The sequence below is a fragment of the Physeter macrocephalus genome, chromosome 21 (genome assembly GCF_002837175.3).
Source record: "Physeter macrocephalus isolate SW-GA chromosome 21, ASM283717v5, whole genome shotgun sequence".
Classification (NCBI taxonomy): domain Eukaryota; kingdom Metazoa; phylum Chordata; class Mammalia; order Artiodactyla; family Physeteridae; genus Physeter; species Physeter macrocephalus.
The window spans coordinates 16,555,035-16,580,134 of NC_041234.1; the positions used below are offsets into that span (position 1 = coordinate 16,555,035).

Below are 25,100 nucleotides of genomic sequence, written 5' to 3' on the forward strand. Positions count from 1 at the left end.
TGTGTTTAATATAAGGTTTTGAGTATTAACAGGAAGTTCAAGTTACTTTTATCTAAATGGCTTAGTTTCTTTATATACTACATTTTTTTCTTACTTTTCTCTCATGAATCTTTCCTATTTGGATATTCTCTCTTGAAACCTGTTCGTCATAATGCTGTCTATTGATATGATCATGCCATCTCCCACCTAGAGGATGCATGCTTTTCTCCCATGGTTCTTATTCACTGCCCCTTGAAGGTCAAGTAAGGTCCATATGGAAACCAAAGAAAGAGACAGAATAACATTTCTAGGCCTTCTCTCTCCTTTCTAAGTAAAAATCTCAGAAGAAAGGTTAAGTTGTAAGCCCAGCTTAAAGGGGCAAGCAAGACCTGATCAAGCCTAAAACTGAGGCCATAAGGGCAAAAAAAGAGTCCTTGTAATTTATAGGAAGTTCAACTTAACTCACACAAATTTAAAAAAACAAAGTTGTAGGATTACAGACACTATAGTTTCTTTGGCTGGTCCACTGTGCACATATTCCTCATGAATTGGCCATCTGTGGTAGGTAGCCAGTTGAGGATTTGATTCCATTGAATGGTTTTCCTTTTCCGCATAACCAAGGCTCACATGCTTGATTTCTATGGACAAACACAAGTATGACTGCTGGTAGCATCTTCTGTGACATTTATTAAAAGATGCCAGGGTTATAACCATTAAGATATTTGAACAGAGAATGAAACAGGGAGAGGGGAATGAAAAAAAGCCAGAGTTAGTGAAAGGGCACCAGAGATAATATCTCCATGTAAGTTGCTTTAAAGATGTGTTCCTTCTTCACCTATATGAGTTGTTTTCTTGACCCAACTCACAATTTTTTTTTTTACTGTTTATTTAAGTTATAAGTTTCATGTCTCTGTCAGAGTGGAAGCAATGATGAAGCTTCTGTGTGTGATAGAAGTAGTCAGAATTATTTAAAGCATTTGATCCAAAAACCATTTACTGAGCATCAATTATATGCTAAATACTTGGCTAGACATTGGGGAAACAGAAGAGGTCTCTCTGGTTCTCTGGCTGTAGCATAGTTTTTTTTTTTTTTTTTTTTTTTTACCAATTATATTGTTTACCTTTACTGCCATAGCCATCAAACATTCATTAAGCACTTATGCGAGCAAAAAATAGGAAATAAAATGGAATTTCATAGCCGTAACTAATAACATGTACTTTTAATCTTGCTAAAGATGTAAGAGAGCTTATTAGTCACTAAAAGCACTACTTGATTCTATGGCATTCTTAGGCTTTTCAGAATCACTCATGCTCCTCCCAATTATTGCATTTCTCTCTTAGTATTGCCTATTTTTTAAAAATCCAACTTTGGCCTCCCAATTGCCCAGTCTCAGAAACTATTATTTTGAACTCTGTGATAATTCCCTAAATCTAGTCTCTTTGGTTCTGCTGTTGATTTCCAAAACATTTTTTAAACAATTTTCATTGACATTGCTTTGATTCAGGCTCTGTATACTTTATGCAGTATCTTCCTAACATATTCTGGCCTCCTGTTCATCTGTGCTCTAGTTTATCTTACAAGATATGTCTTTCTAAAATATAAGATAAATTTTCCTAAATTGCCACTCTCCTCAGTTTCATTTATCATCAGTAATGGCTCCCTATTGCCCACAGACTAGCTCCAGATGCTTATCTTGAGATCAAGACCCTCCATGATCAGGCTGTGGTCCTCCAGCAGTGAGCAGAGTGCAGCACATAACCTAGGCAAGTGACATACCTTCTATTGCCCCACCTCATTTCCTTTGCCCAACAAATCACTGTTTCTAACATTCTCAAGCCACCTGACATATTATGCCTTGTATAATGGTCACTTGTTTTCTGTGTCATTATCTGATGTACTAGCATGTGAGCTTCTGGAGGAAGATTCCATACACAGTAGGTCTCTGTATTCTTCACAGCAGCTATTTTGCTTTAATAAGTGTTTGTTCAGTGATATGGAATAAAATTCAATGGAATGAAATGAAATGTCAACTCCTTTGGCAGGATTACACCTAAATCTTCCCATTACATGACTATCTAGATCATTTTAAAGGTCACCAGAAGAGGATATTTCACATTCTTGGCAATCCAAATGTTTGTGATTAACTAAGCTTCAAGGAAAGGATAGGTGACTGAGCTTCTAAGAGGTCATTTAACTTGTATTAATCAGTACTTAACAAAGAACATTTACTGAAGTCGTAACATAATGCACATGTCACGATGATACCTGCAAATTCTAATAACTTGTATGGTAAGGATTTTGTTGATGTTGTTACTAAGTCAGTGTAACTAGTAACAAAAGTCTAAACCTCTCTTAAGAATTGGTAACAGCTAGTAAACTAAGCTTTAAACCTCATCTCAGTGTGACTGTGCTACAAGATAAGATTCCCGAGTCAATTATTTTCTTTTTGATTAAAATACCCTCCAAAATAGCAAACTGCTTTCCCATTAATGAAAGTTCAAGCCCACATAAGACTTTTATTGTCCTCAATAATATTGTCACTCCTTCTAGGGAAATCCTTTCATTCCTTATCAACATCACTAATAAAATCTTTCTCTTAAGACAGAAATAACCAACCAGAATTATTTCTGACGTGTTCCTTCACAAGAAGATTGAGAGCTTCAATTTGTTCACTCCCAAGAGAATCACTTTTGGGTGACTCAGATCTAAAGTAAACCTCTAAATTCTTTCCCCAAAGCAACAGCTATGAAAAATGACTGGTGTCTTCCAAAATTTGCAGCAAACTGAACTTTTCCCAGTTACCCTGAGTTAACAGTTTGGCTAGAATTAATAGTAACCACCAATATAGGTTCGATCGTTTTACCGTGCCTAATTGGCAGATTCAGTAAAAGTGACTTATTTCCATGGCATTTTACAGTGGTTCAATTTCTAGCCTGCCTTGTAATAAAATGCTGTTGAAATGAAGATAGCAAAGGATGCTGCCACAGAACAGTGAGAAGCATATCTGCACTATGCATGGTGTACTTGCAAGATTTGCCCTCCAACTGAGAGAGACAGAGAGCACGAGAGGGCACGCACACGCCAGAGTCCTCTGACCCGAGCAGAATTTAAATCCATTCCCAGCAACAAAACCTAAATCTCTTCTTTAATTCTGTCATCTGTAATCATCTCTTAAAAAAATAAAGAGGATGACTCAAGGATGTACTGTCTATGGATATGAAGCTAAAAAAACTAAATGTTATATTAGGTGAGAAGCATGGAGATGCAGCAGGGTGCAGTTACTTTTTGACTACTCCAAGGTTACTGATGTATTTCATTGTCAGAAGGAGAAATTTTCTTATTTTCATTCACTAACAATCCTTGGGAAGAAACGCTGCAAAGTAAATCAGTGATTATTTAAATAAGGCTTTAGTTTGAATTCAGTTACCTAAAGAAAGAACATTTATCCCTTCTTCTGTTTTATGAAGCTTGGAAAGACTAACAAAAAAAAATTTACTCCTTTTAGTGTATACTTCTAAGAAAACATACATGTTTCCCATTTAAATAAATTCAACTCCTTTATAAATTGTTTGATTTTGTCAAAAAATTTTCTTCTCATTGTAATTACTTCAAGTAACAAAAGAGAATTATCCACTGTCAGGCTTTCTCTTAGCTATGTAATATGTTTTTCCATTGTCTTAATTTTATTAAAAAAATAATATATTGCAAAGTGGGTTTAAACAGTTAAAGGTGGAAGATGGCCTCGCCTTCTGTGTCAGCAAACCAATTCCTTCTGCTTTTCCTTATGCACTTATATGAATAAATCCTAGATGTAAATGATTACATAATCAACTTGCATATAGTTCTGTTGCTTTCTTTTTGTTTCAGATTATGCTCTTCAAAGCAATTTCATATTCATCAGAAAAGGCACATTTTCAAGTAATGGACAATCTATTCAAATTTTATTACAATACTAGTCAGATACTTTCCATTCCATTCATTCTAAATCTTCCAGAGCAAAGTGCAAGACCTTTCAAGTAATTGGCAGAATATGAAGACCCTAGACAGCCTAACCTCAATGAAGGCTCTGTTCCTGGTTTCCAGATGAGACCTTTACTCATAGTTGCCCCAAGTCATTCACCCTTATGGCTACCCTACCATTCTCTGCCACGTCTCTCCTTCTCTTCCTGGCTTCCTCCTTAGACTCCAGGCATCCAGTGCCGACAACCGTCCCTCTGATGTCCAATGTTACTGCCTGTAGTCTTGTTCTTGCCTGAAATGCTTCACATTCTAAAACTAATCGAAACGTTAAAACCATGACTGGAAGGAACACTAAAAATCAACTGGCTCAACACTTTTATTTCCAAAGTGAAAATATAGAGAACCTGAGAGATTCAATAATTTCTGAAAATTACATATCTAGTTAATGGTAAGCTGGGATAGTACTCTGGCTTCCCAGGCAAGAAGGGTGTCTTAGGTTGAGTTCGTTCCCAAACTATTCGGGTACAAATAGTTTATCTGAGAAGTCATCTCAAGAGACATCATGAGTGGGTGGGATTGTGAGATAGTTTACCCCATGGACATCTGGGGCCCAGTCTTGCTGGGAAACCTCTGAGAAACTGGGAATTGAGAGATACCTTAGAATCATTCTGCCACTGGGCAAGGATTCTAGGGTACTTATCCATCATTTCCCATCCCTCCTTGGTTAATGGCAGCTCTGGCAGCACTAACTACTTTTTGTCCATGTTCAAACTGGCTGAGACTCTCCTGTGGCCAGTGAATGCCTTCAGACAGAGAGGAAGCCACTGGTATATACAGAAACTGCAGGCAACTTCCAGTGTAGGCCAAGGGGAAGAGAATGCATACATGGTCTACCAGAGGAATGCATGATCACATAGAAAAAGTGGTCCAGTTCAGGGTCTAGCACTGGCTCTAACTTCTTTATCAGATGTTCAATTAAAACCTATGTGACAAGTGAACCTCTTTTAGTCACAATTTCCATGTGAACATTAGAATGCAGTTGATGCTTTATTTTTTTCCCAATGGGGTAGCAGACGGAATTGCCACAGCTATAGCTCTCCCCAGACTGTTTTATCTTAAGCTGTTGTGGCCAAGGGATGGCTTTGGCTGCAGCAATAGCAAAAGCCAGCCCCATTCTTCACTGAACCTGAAGTTCATTAAATAAAAAACAGCTCTGGGACTTAAAAAGAAAGGTATCTTTCATCTGCATGAAAGAAGTGTGAGCTAGGTATGACAAAAAGTTATATATTAAAAAAAAAGAATGAAGTTGGGTGAGACACAGATTTAGGAGGTATGAGTTGAGGGAGCAGATAGTCCTTTCAAAGCCATAAATCCAAGAAGCACAGAATCCTGAGTAGAGTTGTCAGATATGATCCAGGATGCCCAGTAAAATCTGAATTTCAGCTAAACAATAAATAATTGGGGACATATTTACACTAAAAAAAGAAGTTCATTGTTTATTTGAAGTTCAAATTTAACTAGGCGTCTTGTACTTTTATTTGCTAAATCTGGCAACCCTAATTTTGGGCCAATCATGAAGGTTCTTCTGTGTGTGTGTGTGTGTGTGTGTGTGTGTGTGTGTGTGTGTGTGTGTGTGTGTGAGATGGACTGAGCAAGGCTCTGTTCCTACAGTAAAACCCAGAGCTAGTTTTATAATGGTTATTAGAATGCAACACTGTCACAATTTGCTGATGACATGATTTTATATATAGAAAACCCTAAAGACTCAACTGAAAATCTGTTAGAACTAATAAATGAATTCAGTAAAGTCACAGGGTATAAAATCAATATCCAAAAGCCTGTTGCATTTCTATACACTGACAACAAACTAACAGAAAGACAATTCTTTTAAAAAAAAATCCCATTTAGGATTTCATCAAAAAGAATAAAATGCTTAGCAATAAATTTAACCAAGGAGGTGAAAGACCTGTATGCTGAAAACTGTAAGACATTGATGAAAGAAACTGAAGAAGACATAAATAAATGGAAAGATATGCCGTGCTCATTGAATGGAAGAACACTGTTACAATGTCCATATACCCAAAGCAATCAAGGGATTCAATGTGATCCCTATCAAAATTCCAATCACATTTTTCATGGAAATAAAACAAACAATCCTACAATTTGTGAACCACAAAAGGCCCCAAATAGCCAAAGCAATCTTGAGAAAGAAGAACAAAGCTGGAGACATCAAGCTACCTGATTTCAATTTATATTACAAAACTATAGTAATCAAAGCAGTATGGTATTGGCATAAAAAACAGACACATAGATCAGTGGAACAGAATAGAGAGCCCAGAAATAAACCCATGCATAAACAGTCAATTAGTTTACAACAAAGGCACTCAGAATATACAAGGGGGAAAGGACAGTCTCTTCAATAAGTGGTGCTGGGAAAACTGGACAGGCACATGCAAAAGAATGAAATTAGACTTCTATATTTTACCTTACACAAAAATCAACTCAAAATGGATTAAAGACTTGAATGTAAGACCTGAAACCATAAAACCCCTAGAAGAAATCATAAGTGGTAAGATCCTTGACATTAGTCTTAGAAATGATTTTTTGGATCTGAGTACAAAAGCAAAGGGAACAAAAGCAAAAATAACCAATGAGACTACATCAGACTAAAAAGCTTCTGCACAGCAAAGGAAACCATCAACAAAATGAAAAGGCAACCTACCAAATGGGAGAAAATACTTGCAAATCACATATGTGATGAGGGATTAATAACCAAAATATATGACAAACTCATACACCTCAACAGAAAAAAAAATCTGATTAAAAAATGTTCAGAGGAACTGGATATTTTTCCAAAGAAAACATATGAATGGCCAAAAGGCACATGAAAAGATACTCAACATCACTAATCAGGGAAATGCAAAGTCAAAACCACTATTATCAAAAAGACAAGAAATAACAAGTGTTAGAGAGAATGTAGAGAAAGGGGGATCCTCATGCACTGTTGGTGGGAATGTAAACTAGTGCAGCCACTGTGGAAAACAGTATGGCTGTTCTCCAAAAAATTAAAAATAAAACTTACATATGATTCAGCAATTCCACTTCTGGATATTTATCTGAAGAAAACAAAAACACTACCTCGAAAAGATATCTGCATCCCCATGTTCACTGCATCATTATTTACAATAGCCAAGACATGGAAACAACCTGTCTATTGATGGATGAATGGATAAAGAAAGTTTGGTGTATATATATACATTGGAATGTTGTATATATTCCATAAAGAGACATAAAAAAATAATAAAATCTTGGCTGTTTGTGACAAATTGGATGGACCGTGAGGGAATTATGGTAAGCAAAATAAGTTAGACAAAAACAAACACTGTATGATTTCAAGTATATGTGGAATCTAAAAACCATTACAAACAAACAAACAAAACAAAACTTACAGATGCAGAGAACAGTATGGTGGTTGCCAGAGGGGAGGGGGCTTGGGGACTGGGTGAAATGGGTGAATGGGGTCAAGAGGTACAAACTTGCAGTTACAAAATAAGTAAGTCATGGGGGTGTAATGTAGAACATGGTAACTATAATCAATAATATTGTAGTGTATATTTAAAATTTGCCAAGAAAGTAAATATTTAAAGCTCTCTTCACAAGAACAAAAAATTCTAAATTTATATGGTGGTGAATGTTAACTAGACTTATTGTGTTGGTCATTTTGAAGTATATACAAATATTGAATCATTATGTTGCACACCTGAAATGAATATAATATCCTATGTCAGTTATACCTCAATTAAAAAAAGGAAGCTGAAAAGAAAAGAAATATTTCTGTAGAAATTCTAATCACAGAAACAATAAATGCTTTCTGGCAACCAGGGAGCATAACTGTAAGTGTACAAATAAACTGAAGAAAGGTAAGATGGAAATATTAAAATTATTAGATGCTATATTTTATAGGAAAGCAAGGTTACAGATGTTCATTTTTCATCAAGCTTGGCCTGCTCTAAGGCCTTATGAATCGAAGGTAAAGCCATGTCTAAAAAATCTTGCCTTATTACTTAAATTTGCTTTGCAGGTAATCCCTACGGAGACCCTCTTCTAGAAACCAAAACTTTAATAAATCACATAGCCGGCATTGTTCTCCTCCAGGAATATATTTGATTTTTTTCAAATATGAAAAGCCTAGCTATTTTGTATTTGAAAAAGTAAACATCGCAAAAAATATTAGGTAAGAATTATTTTAAAACTCTTCTTAATTGAAGCTTTAATTCTTTCTTATCTGTAAACCATGGCATGTGTATGTACGTAATACACATATACACTTAGTCTGTTTTTCAGATGAAAACAAATAGCATAAAATATACTAACCTTATGTTGTTGTACTTGGCGTTTTAGGTCCTCAAGATCAGGTCCAAAGGGTTCTTTTTCCATTTTCCTTGTTCTCTCTTCTGTTTTTGTTAGCCAGTCATGTAACTCTTTCAGCTGCTGATTCTGGAGATCCATTAGAACTTTATGTAAACTGAAAATTTGAAAGACGCCTATTATTGACTCTCTCAAAACAACTTTACTTACTATTATTAAACCTATTACTAGGTAAAACTATTGACATTTATAACTAAATGTGTGTTCACATGGTTTGGCATCGTTGGACATTAAGAAAGAAGGTAAATAAAACCCATAATCAATCACATCTGAAGTTATTCTTTCTTTAACTTATTATAGTTCACACATCCCAATTTTTAGAAAGTTTCACATAGCTAACTAAATGTGAACATGCTAAATAAAGTGTGAGCCATCTCTGGTAATTGAGTTAATTAGTAGTATATCCTGGCAATCATTTGTTTATATATCCATTATTTAAATTTTAATATGTGTGGTGATAAAAGACGGCCACAAAATTCTTTGTCATGCCATCAAGAGATGGAGTCCATTTTCCATGCTCATGAATATGGAGTGGCCTTGTGATTTGTTCTGACCAACAGAATGTGGCAGAAGTGATGCTATACGAGTTCCAAGCATAGGCTGCAAGAGAACAGGTAGCTTTTGTATTCCCTCTCTTGGAACCCAGCTGCCATGCTGTAAGGAAGCCCAAGCTAGACCTCTGAATGATTAGAGACCATCTTGAAAGTAACTCTGGAGGATAAAATGCTCTCTTAGAAGTTGACCTTCCTGATGAATGAAGCCCAATGAGTGACCCCAGCCATACCACGCTTGCAGAACAACAACCTAGATGAGCCCTGCCCATATTCCTGATCTACAGAATCACGATATAATTATAAATTTTTGTATTAAGCCACTAAGTTTTGGAGTCATTTGTTATGTAGAAATAGATAAGTCAAAGAATGCGTTTTTGTTTTTTTTCCAAAGATGTATACAATAGGGTAATGTAATTACCTATTACCAATGGGTAATGGATTTAAAGTCCAAAGGCTTGGTTTTGGTTCACAGCCTGGCTATATGCCCTAGAACTAACTTCTTAAACGTTCTCAATTTGGATACCGGCATCAGGGACATGAGACAATATCTTGCCTATCAATCACACAATTTCATGGTGAGGATGCAAGTTAAAATTTAGGTTATTTCATCCATTAATTCAACAAAAAGGTGAGACTCAAATGAGAAGTATTAGTACCTGTTTTAAGGTACTAATTCTTCATGAAGGCATGTTTAAAGCATTTTTGAAAATCATAGTATACTGCACAGTGATCTCTTTATGTCAATAAAGAGGACATATTTTCAGTTAGAAATTTATTATTCTGATTTATAAAATCTTTACAAGAAATTTCCATTAGTCAGCATGTTTAAACATACAAAATACACACATAACTGAGAGTGTTTTAAAATAATTTAGATTATACAATTTACCATTACACCTTTAACCTTATAGAGACACATGTCCCCTGAGGCACACTGTAATCAGAAGTCTATGAGAACAAGCTTTCATTTATCAAACACAAGAAGTAGATGTTTTATTTTTATGGGAAACAACATAGATGAAGCATCCATTTAAGTGGAAGCAAAAACTCAAAGTTGCTAGTTTAAGTCTCTTAGACAATGAACACCATCCTGACCTTGCAAGGTATATAAATCTTTTACTTTATTGTTTCAGTCTATCCCTTGAGAACTGACTTGATAAGATTTCATGAGAATTGGCTGCAATATCATTCCTTGTGTTTGTTGTTTTTCCTGCCCCGTTTGTTGTTACATTGAGCTAAAAATCTCACAATGCATAAACTAAAGAAAAAATCCCATATTATTACTTATACTTGAAGAAATGTTTCAAGTCTAACACACATGTGTTAGTGTTAATAAGGGATTTCATTTAAAAATATCATTTAATTTTTTTTTTTTTTTACTTTTGCACAGACGTTTCATTCAACAAATATTCCATGAGTTCCATATCTGTGCTGGAAACTCCTGTTTGTTAGGAAGAGACAAAAGAAAATATCTTTATATTCAAGTAGCTTAGAGACTTTTATGGAAATTCATATATCAACAATTATAATAGTACAGGGAAATCATTATAATTAGATTTATATACATTCAGAGGAGACATGAAAGCAGCTCCAAGTTGACCTGGGATCATTATGAATGGTGTCGTTACACAACACATAGCCTGAGAGCTGAGACTTAAAAAACTGAGTCATACACTTATTAAATGTAAAATTATTGAGTACTTAGATATTATGAATGGAGAGGTGAGAAAGACCCACACAGCCCCTTACAGTCACAGATCTTACATTCTGAGGATGGGGGCCACAGATAATATATAGCTCATTAGGCCATTAGTTAATTGTAATTGTGATCATGCTATGAAATGAGAGTAACTGAACTGAGCCTGTGAGGTAAGGAAAGGCTTTTCTGAAGCACTAACATTTGAATAACTCTAAAGTCTGAAGTAAGAGGAAGTAGTGAAGAGGAAGGGGTAAACACTTTCTAAATAGAAGGAATCACCTGTGCAAACGTCCTGAGGCATCAGAAAGGACCAGGAAGGCCGATACAGCTTGATGATATAAGGTGTGGGAGAGTTATACAATGTCATACCCTACACTAATCCATGGGTTCTGGGAAATTTCTTGAGCTCTGCCTGAAAATCTGAAGTCTGAACCTCGAATAATCTTTTATGTTTAATAGTGGTTTCATCTTATAAACCTGGATTCAGAGACTAACCAATAAGAATGGATATACCAATAAGCACTTTGTCAGGTATTGCATCTTTTACAGGTGGAATGTAGGAATGTGTAATTGAAGGCTCTTGGAGAAGGGGCCGGCATAACTGGGTGGCAGATGTTGTATGGGGACACTCGGTGTGCAGCCTGTGTGGTTCAATATTTTAATGACTGGTACAATTACATCAGTGTTTCCCAGACAAATAGATCCCTGCTTTTCCTCTCTAGACCAATGGTTCTCAAAGTGTGATTCTTGAACCAATAGCATCATCCTATCCCCTTGGGGGATGTCTTGGTGCACGCGCACGAGTGTGTGTATACACACACACAGAGCTTATGTGTGTGTATACATATATATTTATATATAGTGTGTGTATATATATATATGATTTTAATGTATATATGAAATCATATAGCTTAGGATGAAAATTAAGTAAAAATTAAGTTAAAAAATTATTATTTTAAGGGAAAGTATTTAATGGATAATGATAAAGACAAGTGCAGAAATGGAAGAAATTATGAAGGTGGAGCATGATTAACCTGTCTTTGAAAAACACTCAATAATTACATTTGATCCTCATTATCACCTAATGAGGTAGCTAATACTGTTGTTATTTTATTTCTGAGGACCCTGTAACTTGGAAAGGTTAAAGAACTTGCCCAACGTGTCTCAGAGACATGTTAAGTCTGTATATAAATGGTAAGCTGTGACCCAAGTCTGTGCTCTTAACCTTGAATTATTTTCCTTCTTCATGGATAAAATGTTGTATTAGGTTGGGTAATATGAAGTTGCTGGTACTTGAGGTTTTTATTCCATGAAAATGACAATTTCATTTTGTTCAACCTAAAATACTATTAAAATGAGAAAGTCAGTCCACGTTTCCAACTAACATTCTCAAGATGCAAATAAATTAGGGAAATTTATCAAATTCATAAAATAAAAATCTACCACCCACAGGCAAGGAAAGAGTCTGCATTTTTCTTGGTTTCAATTTATGGTTTTCAAGTGGTCATTTAGAAAGGGACATAAAATCAAAAGGAGAATGGAGCATAAATATGACTGGCACTTGAGAGAGGAGGTAGGAGAACTGTAATAAAATAGCTCCAGACAGGAGATGGTCCTGACAAAGTCTAGAGGCAGAAGGATGCAGGATATGACACTACGAAATGCTGCAGCCAACTTCCTATTGTAAAAAGCTTGGTGGACAGAGGGAGACTAGCAAAACCAATACACTGAAAGAAGTTGGGACTCTGATGGCACAAGTGAGTCACAGACTTAATGGTCTCGAGTCACCCCACCTGTAAATTTATTGTAATAAGATAATAGATATCCTTATGGTTTAAACCATTGCTTCCCAAACTTTAATGTGCAAATGACTCACGTGGTGAGTACATTTTATTACGGACTCTAAGTCAGTGGGTCTGAGAAGAGGGCTGAGATTCTTCATTTCTAACAAATGTCCAGGGGATGCCAATGCTGCTGGTGCATGGATCACATTTTAAGGAGCAATGCTACAAACCACTTTGAGTTGGGCTATTTGTTAGTTACAGTAAAAGGCATCTTAAGGTATACCGTTTTTCAAATAATTTTATTGAACATCTGTCTCTCACCTCACACCCACTGCAGGAACATTAGCTTCCTTAACATGAAAGAAATCAATGCAAACATAGGATCTGCTTTACAGAGATGCTGTTGGACCCTGAGAAAGCATTTATTCCCTAACCAGTACTGTCCAGTACAATCTTCTACAATAATGTAAATGTTGTAGATCTGCACTCTCCAATACTGTAGCCACTATAGCCATGAGTGGTTATTGTGCACTTGAGATATGGCTAGTGCTACTGAGAACCTGAAATTTTACCTATACTTAACTATAATAATTTAATTTCACAATTAAATAGCTACATGTGGCTACTGGCTACAGTATTAGCACAACTCTAAACCAACAGATAATTGGATTTACAACAGAAAAAAAATCCTTATTTGAAGTCTTTACCATACCATTTCTTTATGCCATGCAATATTTATAAGGAATGATATTCTGAGTTAAGGAATGATATTCTGAGTTAAGGAATCTAGCAATAAATATGAACAGCAATTTTTGATATTTCCATTCTCTAGACACAAACTTATAAATGCCAAAATTGTACATGTTTTTATTAATTTCAGCCTACATTTGATACTCTTAAGAGTGTTTCTTGGGCTTTACGGTAATACATTATAAAAAAGATGTAAAAATACTTACAAAAAATTAATCATGTATGTAAAAGTACGGACTTTATAAATCCTAGGTGATTACAGTTAAAAATTACAAAATTACCAAGAACGGTAAACCCTTTAGGAAGACACGTTCTCAAGCCCAATTTCCTAGACTTCATAATTATTTGTTTATATGCAATTCTTAAATAAGAAATACAACTAACAGAAGAAGGTAAAGTATTATTGTGAATTTCTAGATTACAAAAGAATCACCAGCGATGTTCAATTAACATGTTATAAATTCACAACACAATCCCATGATTTAAGTTGTCAATAAAACATATATTTGGCCAGTGTGAATTAGAGAAACTGAATTCACAAGACATTTTAAATTTTAAACTACATGCAATTTAGTAACTAAAATCACACTGATAAAAACTAAAATTAATTTATTCACTTATTCAAACTGTTGGCTTGAAACTCTTAGCAAAATGGTTTTAATGAATAGATTATAGAGTTCTGATTTTACCTCAGGAATTGCTTACATGCAACCAGATGCTCCAAGAATGCTGACATATGCTTAAACGTGTAGCTATATAAACCCTATAAACCCCCGTATATGGGTTTTTATTTCATTTACTATATTAATAAAGTGGTCATTGAAGGTGATGTTTAAGTCCAGTTTTTATTCAAATTATCACATAAAGGTGAATTAGTGGAATTTACCTCTAGCCAGGTGATTCCAATGAACACCCAGGGTTGAAAATGATTGTATTGGTTCTCAGGACTCAAGCAAAATTTTTACATCAGCCCTGGGATGCTCACAAGTAGTAAATGTTTTCATAGCTGACCCCAGGCAGCATGGCCACATCAGGAACCAGAGGCATGGAGATAATATGGACGTAGGTTTATGGTGAATAAAAATGTATTTACCCAATTATTTATAAACTAATAATACTTTATAAGTAGTACATTATCTATTAAATAGTAATTCTGACCTTGCACAATTTGGGACTTATAAATAAAATTTTATTTGTGAGTAATAAATTATATTCATCATTTGTCAGACAATTAAGGTATTACTGTAATTAATCCTAATGATGCAGGAACTGATATTAGCCTCAATTTACCGATGGGGGAAACAAAGGTTTACCTGAGTCAAAAGGCAAACAAGGGGAGGTGGGAAATTGGGAATCAGGTATTGTGGCCCTGGGGTCTGCTTCACCATTATGCTATATTACCTGTACTAATGATACTTCTTTAGAGATAACTTTTGTATCTATTCCTCATTTCATTTATGTCAGTGATTATCAAGAAGGAAAAATAGAAGAAAAAAGAAGGTCATTTACTGGGACTTTCTAGATTTTTGTCATTAATAGAAAATTTTACTCTTTCTTCTCACCAAAACAAGGGGACATTATGAGGTTTACATTAATGACAGAAACCACCATACACTTTGAGAGCCGGTTCCCGTCAAACATATGGTGACAAAGTAAAATGAATGACTAGACATTTAAAATATTTATAATGTTTCATTAAATGTAAGAATCAGAAAATCTGATATATTCCAGGCAAAAAAAGCAAACATTGCTTTAAAATAGAAAAACAATATTGATAAATTCAAGAAAACTTTCAGTCACATATGTACAAATACATAAAGGGTTTCTGTTGTTCGGCAGTAATGAATGGGCCATATAAAGCACATAAGTATTTTTCAACTCTCAAGGTTTAGAACATTTATCAAAGGTCACTGAATGCCCTGTAAAACATAAGGCTTAAAACTAAGAATCCAATAAAGTAATGACCCCCAAATGCATAAGACTTTCACCATCACTGTCACCTCTACTTGACCACCTTTACTGTCACCACCTCCCCCACCAATTTCTGCCAGTTCCCATACTAAATTTCTTAAAGTCTATCACCAGAATCTGTGCAAGTGCTTAATCCCTCCTGCTCCCCTGCACCTCCTTGCCTCAAAAAGGCTATCCTCTTTCCTCCAAGTCCTAACCACACCTTAAAAGACCCGGCTGCAAAGGCTGACACTGGACAGTCGTCTTCTGTCTCTAAATCTTAGGCACTAGTATAGTAGGAGTTTCCATTGGAGAATGAAGTGAGGCAACAGTCTAACAGAATCATATGAAGAGCTTCTTTTTTTCCCCCAAAACAAACGTGTCCATCCTCTTCTCTACAACACCACCACTCCCACCAATCGGTACACTGACATCTTGGGCCAGGGAAGAAAGCAAGGCGAACAGGTCAGGCACATTTTTCGAAAGCTCCCAATAATTCTCACACCTACCATTCTATTATACCCTGCAACCTGGTCGTGGAGGCCACAGTTTTTATTCTACAGCCTCACAATAAATACTTTAGAAAGAACTCAGCTGCAAAGTTTCTCTTCCAACAACAGAAATGAAACTTTCGATCCTCCCTCAAAATCAAACATGTATTAGTATTTATTTTTCCACTGAATGGAGTATGAAAAACAGTACTGTGTTCAAAAAGGACTCTGTGAAACAAAAATGCACCACTGTATTTTTTTTTTGGATTGTATTGGGATTTACTGAATTAACAAATGAGTTCCAGGAATGTCTGTCTTCTTATTTGCCCAGTATCTCTGAGTAAAGAGGAGGCCCATGTGGTCCTGGCTCACCCGTATCCTGAGGATGATGTTGGTGAACCAGCTTAAGGTGTGGAGGATCACTTATTGGGGCCCCAACTTGAGCCATTCCTGGGTCCTGATTTCTGCCACCTCACCTCCAAAAGGGAGCTCTGTCACATGAAGCACCTAGCAATCCCCCAAGACTAAAGTAGCCATGAATGGGGCCACTTTCCCAATGACCACAGAGAAGCAAGGGCCAGGGGGTGATGCTACCTCAGCCACTTCCCTCAACTGGAACGGAAGAGGGGACATACATCACGTAGGACTGCTGGGGGTTTTTATAATAAATCTCAAAAGTGAACTAGTGTTTAATGTCTCTGAGAACAAAATCACACCAAACTTTCCTTTCCACTTGGATTTTGATGCTATTTTATTCCTCCATCCATATAGCTTAACAACAGTTTAATTACTGAGATTCTTCAACTATCCAGAGCAATATTAAAGTTCAAAATGCAAACAAATTCATTTGCATTTTGACAGCATAAATTCAAAATAGTAACAGTAACATAATAAAGAAGCTGCATGGCTGGATGCAATAGATTCTTGTGGCAAATACACTATGGCAACACTCAATTCAATCTTCCTGATTAAATACTTAAAAACTGGGTGAAGAAACTCTCAGATGTCATCACAAACCAAAGATGACTCTTAAATATGATTGGAAGTCTGTTTAAATTATCTCTAGTAAAAATGGGGTATGTTGACACTGTAAGATCATATTAATTTATGCAATAGAAACCCACTCTCAACTTCAAAAATTATGTCACTATATAATATCTGGCATACACTAGACATACGGTAAATATTTCTTGAATGCATAAATAATATCACTTATCAATCAGACATAAGACGATATAGTACAAAAATGTCTACACTTTTCCAACCAGAAATACCAGAATTAAGATTATAAAACGTCAACTTCCATTAAATCTGCTCCTGTTGAGACAGTCCACTGATTTAATTTAAATCAGCTTTCTAGCCATAAATGAGAAAAGCAACACTTTACCTGACACATTGTTTCTCAAACATGCCAAGATCACTCCTGCCTTGGGATCTTGCCATTTGCTTCCCTTTGGCACAGCTATTGGCATGGCCATTCCCTCCCTTCATTTAGGCCTCTTCTTAAATATTACCTCATCAGGGAGGCCTTCCCTAACTGACCACGTACCCACAGTAACACAACGTTTCACTCTCTAAATCTATCCCCTGCCTTTTTTCCCCCTTTTTATCATTTAATGCCATCTGCTATGATATACATATTTTACATATTTTTTAATTGTCTCCTCCCACGAACAAGGCATGCTCAATAATAGAGGGATTTAGTCTGTTCTGCCCACTAATATTTCCCCAGTATCTAAAACGGTGCAGGGAACACAGGAGGTAAGAATTGTTAGTTAGAAGGATGAATGAATCATTGAGCTTAATTTTCTAATTATTATTATTTATCTTTCTGAAAAAGCAGTGTTCCAAAAAATGCTACTCTCGACTCTCATTTCTCTGAATTCCAGAGATTTGGCTTTCTTATTTATAATTTAAACTATGAGAGTCACATACTTTATATTATCGGAACAAGTTGTGTCCACATTTATTTATTTTTTGGCCATACCACGTTGCTTGTGGGATTTTAGCTCCCCGACCAGGGACTGAACCTGGGCCCTCACCCTCTGTCCACATTTTAACTGTGTGTTGTTTACAGAAAAGATTGTCATGGCCAGCCATATCGATTTAAACCTGATCAGCTTACTGTATGTTAATAACTGTTGCTTATTAGGCCAATAATGAATTGTCAATACTCTTACATTGTCTCTATTGTATATTCGTTCACAAGAATCTTGCTATTCCATGTCAACATTTGAGGACTGAACGTGACATCACCAGCACCATTTCTGGAGCTTCTGAGAAAGTAGTTTATATGTTTGGCCCACCTCGGTTGATAGAAAAATCGGGTGCTTAGGAATCACCTGAGCTCTCGTAAAATTACAGATTCTGATTCTGTTGCATGAGGGCTGAGATTCTGCATTTTTGACTACGTCTCAGGTGATGTTGTTGCTAGTGGTTCCTGAACTACCTTGATCTGCAAGGAATTCTTACTTTAACATGATTAGAAGAAAAAAATGTATTAATGAAACCATGATATAAAATGACAAGTGAGTCTAAGATTACACACTGTTAAAAAGTTCACTGCAACAAATTCATTTAACAGATTAGAACTACTTAAGAAATTAATTCATTTATTCATCCATTCATTCAGATATTCACATGTGCAATATGTTAGTCACTTCACTTGGAAGAAAACAACCCACCCATTTGTTCAGCAACTCTTTTGCTCTATTCACTCTCACATATGTTATCTCATTTCCAGGTTGGAACAGACATTTGAAAGACAGAGAGAAAAAAAAGATGAGCCAGAGTTGTTAGACATATTTTTCTCTCCAGCCAAAATGTTGATGGTGATTCACAATTATTTCCCATGTTATGGCTTGCATTTTCACCCAGAGACTATTCATATCTCTCCTCCTGCTGATGTAAACCAGAACATAACTTCACTTGGCCTCTTTACTGACTCACCTTCATTTGTTTTTCCCTCACCATCACAAAGGTTTTGGTTTCCCCCTGCATGTCCTAACCACAATTATCAGAGAAGCTGATGGAACTTGCTGTGCTTATCTTTATGAGTCCTTGTAGAAATGTCAATAAATCTCTTTTGCTCTCTGCAGGTTGCATTTTTCAATCAAATTAATTAGCTTATTCATAGAGAAGAAAATCTTCTGTTTTCCCTACGCCAGTAGTCTTCTTGTACTTCCACAGAGGGAAGTTTTGTCTTTCTCTTCTCTCTCCCTCACCTCCCACCACCCAAAGGGTATTCTACAGCATAAAAACGAAACAAAACAAAAATCATTTTGCCTACTCTTCTGAAGGTTTCCAGCTCGAGCATGTCAACAGATACTGTCTTGTCTTAATTATTTTATTTTAATTATGCAATCAATGGCACTTAGTTCTTTCATTTCAATCTCATAAACATTGTTAAAGATTGGTAATTGACCAACAGCAGCATGTTTATGTCAAGGTAGTGTGTGGCTAGAGATATCTTAACAAAGTTCTTTATTATATTAGCCTTTGCTTCATTATCAATTCATGTCCACGAAGATATCAGAATTGAAGAGGAAAGACATTAATAAGGAAAGAATCAAATGAGAATAGAATAAAACGGAGGAAGAAAGGAAGAAGCATCTACATATTTATGTTTTTACTTACATTCCTTTGCAAGGAATATTTTTAAATGTTTCAATAATAAAATTATAACTTCAAACGCAATTTTTATCACACTGCTCATGTTCCCTTGCCCCACAGAAAACATCCACAAACAAATCCTTTGGGGAAAAAATGAGCAAGGCAATTAGAACAGGCTGGAGGAAAAAAAGAGCAAAAAATATATATGAGGCATAGTTATACAGTATGGTTAAAATAATTAACCCACGGCTAGTCATCTTATTTATAATGATGATAATTCTTTACATTTCGTAATAATTTTGCATTCACAATCTACTTTTCATACCTTATCTTGGCCAGTATCTTTTAGAGGTGTGCCAGGCTCTGTGGAACTGCCACTGTTCCAGAAATCAGTAACTGAGGACCACAGAGGGAAAGTATGTCGCCCAGTTCACAGAAATAGGTGTTTGAGAAAGGGAGACCTTATCCCTTAGGCAAATTAGAGTAGATTTAGCATAAGTTGGAAATCAGAGCATTTTGTTACCTCTGTATTTTTAAAATTTCCTGTTTTGTTTGATAATTGTTAACGGTTTGTGGGATAAACAGCATTTCCTAGATACAACCTGTATAAAGGTAGCATCTGTATGTATGAGGCAAGGATGCCTATTTCCAGAGGAAAAAAAAATCTTGACTGTTAGAACAGCAAAAAAGAAAATAAATACAGCAGGAATGGTTTATAAATTAATGATTGGGATAAGATAGTAGAATACATGCATGTATTATTACAACCACCTCCTGGCATAAGATACTAGCATCTCTTACCTGAGCTATGGCACTGAATATAACTGCCCTGTCTTCTTCTAGTGGTATTACCGATATTTTCTTTACCTGTTTTTCCCCTGCTTAAAACCTTTTGATGGCTTTTTCTTGTACTTATGCTAGAACTCAAAGCCCTTGATTTTACCCTGACACTGCAATACACGACAAGACCCCTACCTATGTTTCAACCCCATCTCATACTTCAGCTATCTAATATTCCCACCTGCAACTCTCCAGCCATGCTGGCCTTTTGCTTCCTCTATCAAGCCAGACTGTCCCTATTTTAGGGCTTTTGCATTGGCTGTTCCCTCTGTCTGAAGTGTACTTCCGCCCCATCTGCAAATGGCGGCTCCTTCTTGTCATTCAAATTTCAAATTAAATGGCACTGCCCCAGAAATAACATTCCTGGGTCACAAAGGCTAAATTAGCCCCTCAAACTCTATCACATTACCTTTTAATCTCTTCAAAAAACGTATTCCTATCTGATATTTTTCGTGTGTGTGTGTGTGTGTGTGTGTGTGTGTCTGTGTGTGCGTGTTTTAATTTTACTGGATGTCAGACTCTCTAGAGCTTCTGGAACCTTGCCTCTTGTGTTCATTACTGTATCCCCAGTGCCTTGAAATGTAACTGATATTTTGAGGCAGTCCATTAATATTTATTAATATTTGTGTGTATATAGATAGATACAGATGTAGATAGTATTGTATGTATATATACACACTGTTACATATATAGTGTTATATATATATCACAATGACTATATATTGGATGTAATTTGATTACTGTTCATAGATATGTTGGTAGATAGTACTTATAAGTGTAAATATTCATAGATTTTAGTTATCTTTATCTGTATTCCCAGCCAATTTTTTTACTTTTGTGATAAGACAACAACTTAAGAATTCTAGCTGTCTTTGGTTATATCTCATAGGCCTAGAGAAACCTTAATTATCATTCCTCTCACCCTAAATCTATGCTTAGGCAGGGATAACGGCTTCTGACTGGTCTATCCATACCCTATCTTTCTTTGTGGGAGCAAGCTGAAAGGTACGGACTAATCCGTTTTTTGTTTGTTAGCAATTTACTATGCCTTCCTACTCCTAAGTAGTCATATGTTTGGAAACAATAGGTAATGCTCCAAATTGAAACTAATCATCAACATGGCCATGATAGTAGAAACTGAACACGTAGCAATGTACTATATCATTAAATAAAACCTCAAATTATATTTTTTAAATACTGACAACATGCTATTGTTATAATCAGCTTTTGATTCCTCTAAAAAAAAAATCTATCAAAAGCCAGGTCCTCCATAGTTTGCATAATGGCTTATCTCATTTAGAATTTTACGCATGAAAACCCACAAAGTTAGTGAAAGTGGTATGTGAAACTTACTGTTATTTACAAACTCACAAGAAATTTCTGAATTTGCTTGGCTTAAATAATGCTTTGTGTATGTGTATCTCAACAAATTGTCCAGACAAGTCTATGTGCTACAAGCAGTTCCGTATTAGTGTCTCATTTTAAAAACTCTATTATGTTTTAGCAAAAGCTATGCCAGCTAAGAGGCTGCCCTTACCTTCTTGTTAATCATTCTAAAAGCTTAAATACAAACCGAAGTCCTCCAAACTTCCCTAAGGACAAACTATACTTTGATGTCAATCTTAGCTCAGTGATATTGCCATTTCAGGTTTTGCATCCTCCAGCAGGATGGGGGTGAGGAAATTACACACATATGTGTGTGTACATGGTCATCCATGTATGTGTGTGTGTGCTGTCATCCATCACCTAATGGTAGATATCTCTTTAACAAGGGAATTTTAAAAAATTAACCTGTTTTTAAATGTTATAATAACAGATTAAAAACTTGGGATTTTAATTTTAGGCTGAATTCACCTTTTCTCAACTCAGTCTCAAGCTGCAATTAATTAACTGTTAGTATGAATAATTAATCCCATATTGTTAGTCCTATTGAAAAAAGAGCGTGAGGAACGATGGAGGTTATTTAACCTCCAGAAGAGGATGGCAAAACAGAATGCACGAAGGAAAAGAGGGTGGTGCCACTATGGGAAAGGCAGTAAAGGAGGAGGTTGGATTTTAAAGACTTTCAAATTTTATCTGAGGTTGCTCTGTTTAAGTTGCACAAACAGGTGCAAAGAAAAGTTGCAACCTGAAGAATGCTGGCATATGACCACAAGTAGGAGGCTCTATATCTTATGATTTATAATGATAAATGGGTGGCATAAACTAGTTGAGCCTTGGGCATGGGGGGGGGGACTTAATATAATATGGCTATTATAATTCTCACATCTGGGGTTAGTTGCAATCGTCGAAATGATCACAGCTGGGGAAAAAGTCAACATGCACAGACTAGTATCTCCAGGTTTAGAATACCAATATTCGTGAAAATTCCATCTTATATATGTTTTATTTATTCTTTCAAAATACACGAGCTTAAAAATGTATTTTCCCCTCCCTATTGTCACACTATAATTTAGTACTGGAATAACAATCCTCCCAGCATATCTAATGAGTTTCTTTGGTCCTATTTTAAAGGTTTTAATCTTCATAAATAATAGCTAAGTAAACTTAAGGCGCTTGGACAATTTCTTTAGCTTAATGTATTCAAATCCACAGTTGGCACTTCATTTCTTTTCATTTAAAAATAAATCTATCTTGTCTCAATAGGCTCTACATGAATACACACTCCTAACAATATAAATCAAAGCAACACATTCAAAATGATGAGATCTACTTGTTACCTTTATAAGAAATTTGCCATTTTCAGAAATGTCTGAAAAATTCTTTTTTGATTAAGTCAATATATATTTTTAAGATAATTCACAATCATGCAAGTACTTGAAGAAGGATTTCCAAACACAGGAGAAACTTTTTTCAAGAGGATTTCCATAAACATATGAAAAACTAATATTTTAAGAGCTTTTCCTTCAGAAGAGAAGTTTCCTGTCAACTGTACCTAATATGTGATTTTATGTGCATGATTTCCTGTGTAAACTTCACGTCTTCTATATTCACATTTTAATTTTTGGAGAAAACTTGGAAAATATTAACTATGACAACAACTTTAGGAACCTTTAAAGTATAGTTCTGTAGATAGTGGTTCTTCTCTCCAATATCTCCACTTCGATTACAAAAGTGAAAACCAAAATATAACAGACATGAAAATCTAACCAAAATGCCCCCTGAAGAAGAGCTGCATACTTTAGGAAAGAACTGAGAATCCTAACTTAAACAAGAAACTGCATCAAAATAATAGTAAGATTCTAAAACTTGCTACTGTTAGAAATTAAAAACAGACTTACTTGCTTTGTTTTTCCATGCTAGCTACCCTGAGGCATTCCCATCTTGAATTTAGGAGATTCATTTGTTCTTGAACTTCAGTTTCTTCGTCTTCTGATAATTTCCCTGTCCCAATCAGCTGACTTCCTAATTGGAGAACATTGCCAACCCGTCCCTGATGGGATGTCAAATCCATCATGTACCCCTGACAAAGAAAGAAGTTGATAAGAGTTGACACTGTAGGGAAATCATTATGGTTTTGAATCTTTTTTTTCTTTTTTTTGCAATTTTAAATTTGTAGCCCATTTAAACTTTATTCCCAGTAAAAGTATTTTAATTTTTAAGAAAACTTAATACTGTTTTTAATATGAATTAAGGAAAATTACTAGCTTAGGTCACCTTCTGCAGAAGAAGACCCTGAGATCAGGACTTATGTGCTAGTGATTTATTAAGGAGGAGATCTCAGGGGAGATCTACAAGGGAGCCAAAGAAGCAGGAAACAGGAGTGGGGAGGGGAGAAAGCCAAGTAAGTGTGTCATCTCAGGAAAAGTCTCCCACTGAGGGTAGTTCAGCCTGATACCCCACAGGTACTCTGGAGTGTAAGTTCTATCTCAGCATTGACCTTGACCCAAGAGAAGGGAGTTGGCCTTTCATATTCCTATATGAGTCTTTGGCAGAATCTAATCTCAGCATCTTCAAGTGTTATTCTCCAAAGGACAACTTCCAAAGCTGGCTACTGGAATGCCAAACACATGAACGTTTATCTTGTTTCCTTCTCAAAATAAACACTAAATTATCAAAATACAAGGACCTTATAGAGTAATTGAGGAAAACAGAGAGACTTATCATACGTCATCTGCCTTGTTTCATTAATCAATGTTTTTTTTTTTTAAAAAAATTATTTATTTATTTATTTGGCTGCACCAACTCTTAGCTGTGGCTCGCAGGATCTTTTTCAGTTGCGGCATGCAGGATCTTTAGTTGCGGCATGGGATCTCTTAGTTGCGGCATGCGATCTCTCAGATGCAGCATGTGGGATCTAGTTCCCTGACTAGGGATTGAACCCGGGAGTCTTAGCCCCTGGACCACCAAGGAAATCCCCATTAATCAATGTTTTGCTTTACCTCATGAGTATGAAATTGTTCTTTCACTTCTTCTACATCATTAGAAATCTCTCCTTGTGCTTGCAATGTGTCCTCAGCTGAAAGAAGCCATGAGAGTACTTCTTCTAAAGCTGTCTGGTAACTGTCCAGGTTTACTTCAGTCTCCATCAATGAACTGCCAAATGACTTGTCTTCAGGAGCTTCCAAACGCTGAACAATAAAACAAATTGGGTGTTATACAATTAGTATCTTGGCAGACTGTTCCAGTACATTAAATGATAAATCGAATGAAATATTTAAAATGCTAGAAATGTCCACTTGCATTATCAGAGACACGAACAGCAAAAACATACAATAACGAGCCTGCATTTTAACATCCCCACAAATATACACACAAATTCTCAAATGGCAGTTGGAATCCACTTCGAATTAATATTTTATTAAAGCTCTTCTAGATTACTATAAAGAGTGAATTAGTACATCACCTCTTCATGTTGTATTTTAAATGCCATGGATTTTCATCCATAGGTAAACTTTTTTAGTTCATATTTTCAATCCTTTACATATACATTATTGGTATTATATTTACATAACTTTTGCAATAACATTAAAGGAAACATCTCTTCCCAAGAGCCCCTAATAAAATATTTCTGAAAATTCACAGACCGGAAAAGTTATTAGTATGAAGATA

The 25,100-nt window shown here is 35.7% G+C and overlaps 1 protein-coding gene across 14 annotated transcripts in view; it reads right to left on the bottom strand.

Moving 5' to 3' along the window:
• DMD (dystrophin) overlaps positions 1 to 25,100 on the bottom strand; it is a 2,398,628-nt gene that overhangs the window by 1,569,479 nt on the left and 804,049 nt on the right. For all 14 annotated transcript variants that reach the window (XM_055081921.1, XM_055081920.1, XM_028482834.2 and 11 more), the window contains 3 exons: positions 24,431 to 24,619; positions 23,330 to 23,511; positions 8,315 to 8,465 (listed from right to left, as the gene is read on the bottom strand). In XM_055081921.1, the coding sequence (XP_054937896.1) occupies positions 8,315 to 8,465; positions 23,330 to 23,511; positions 24,431 to 24,619 (522 nt within the window). The remainder of the gene's footprint in view (positions 1 to 8,314; positions 8,466 to 23,329; positions 23,512 to 24,430; positions 24,620 to 25,100) is intronic.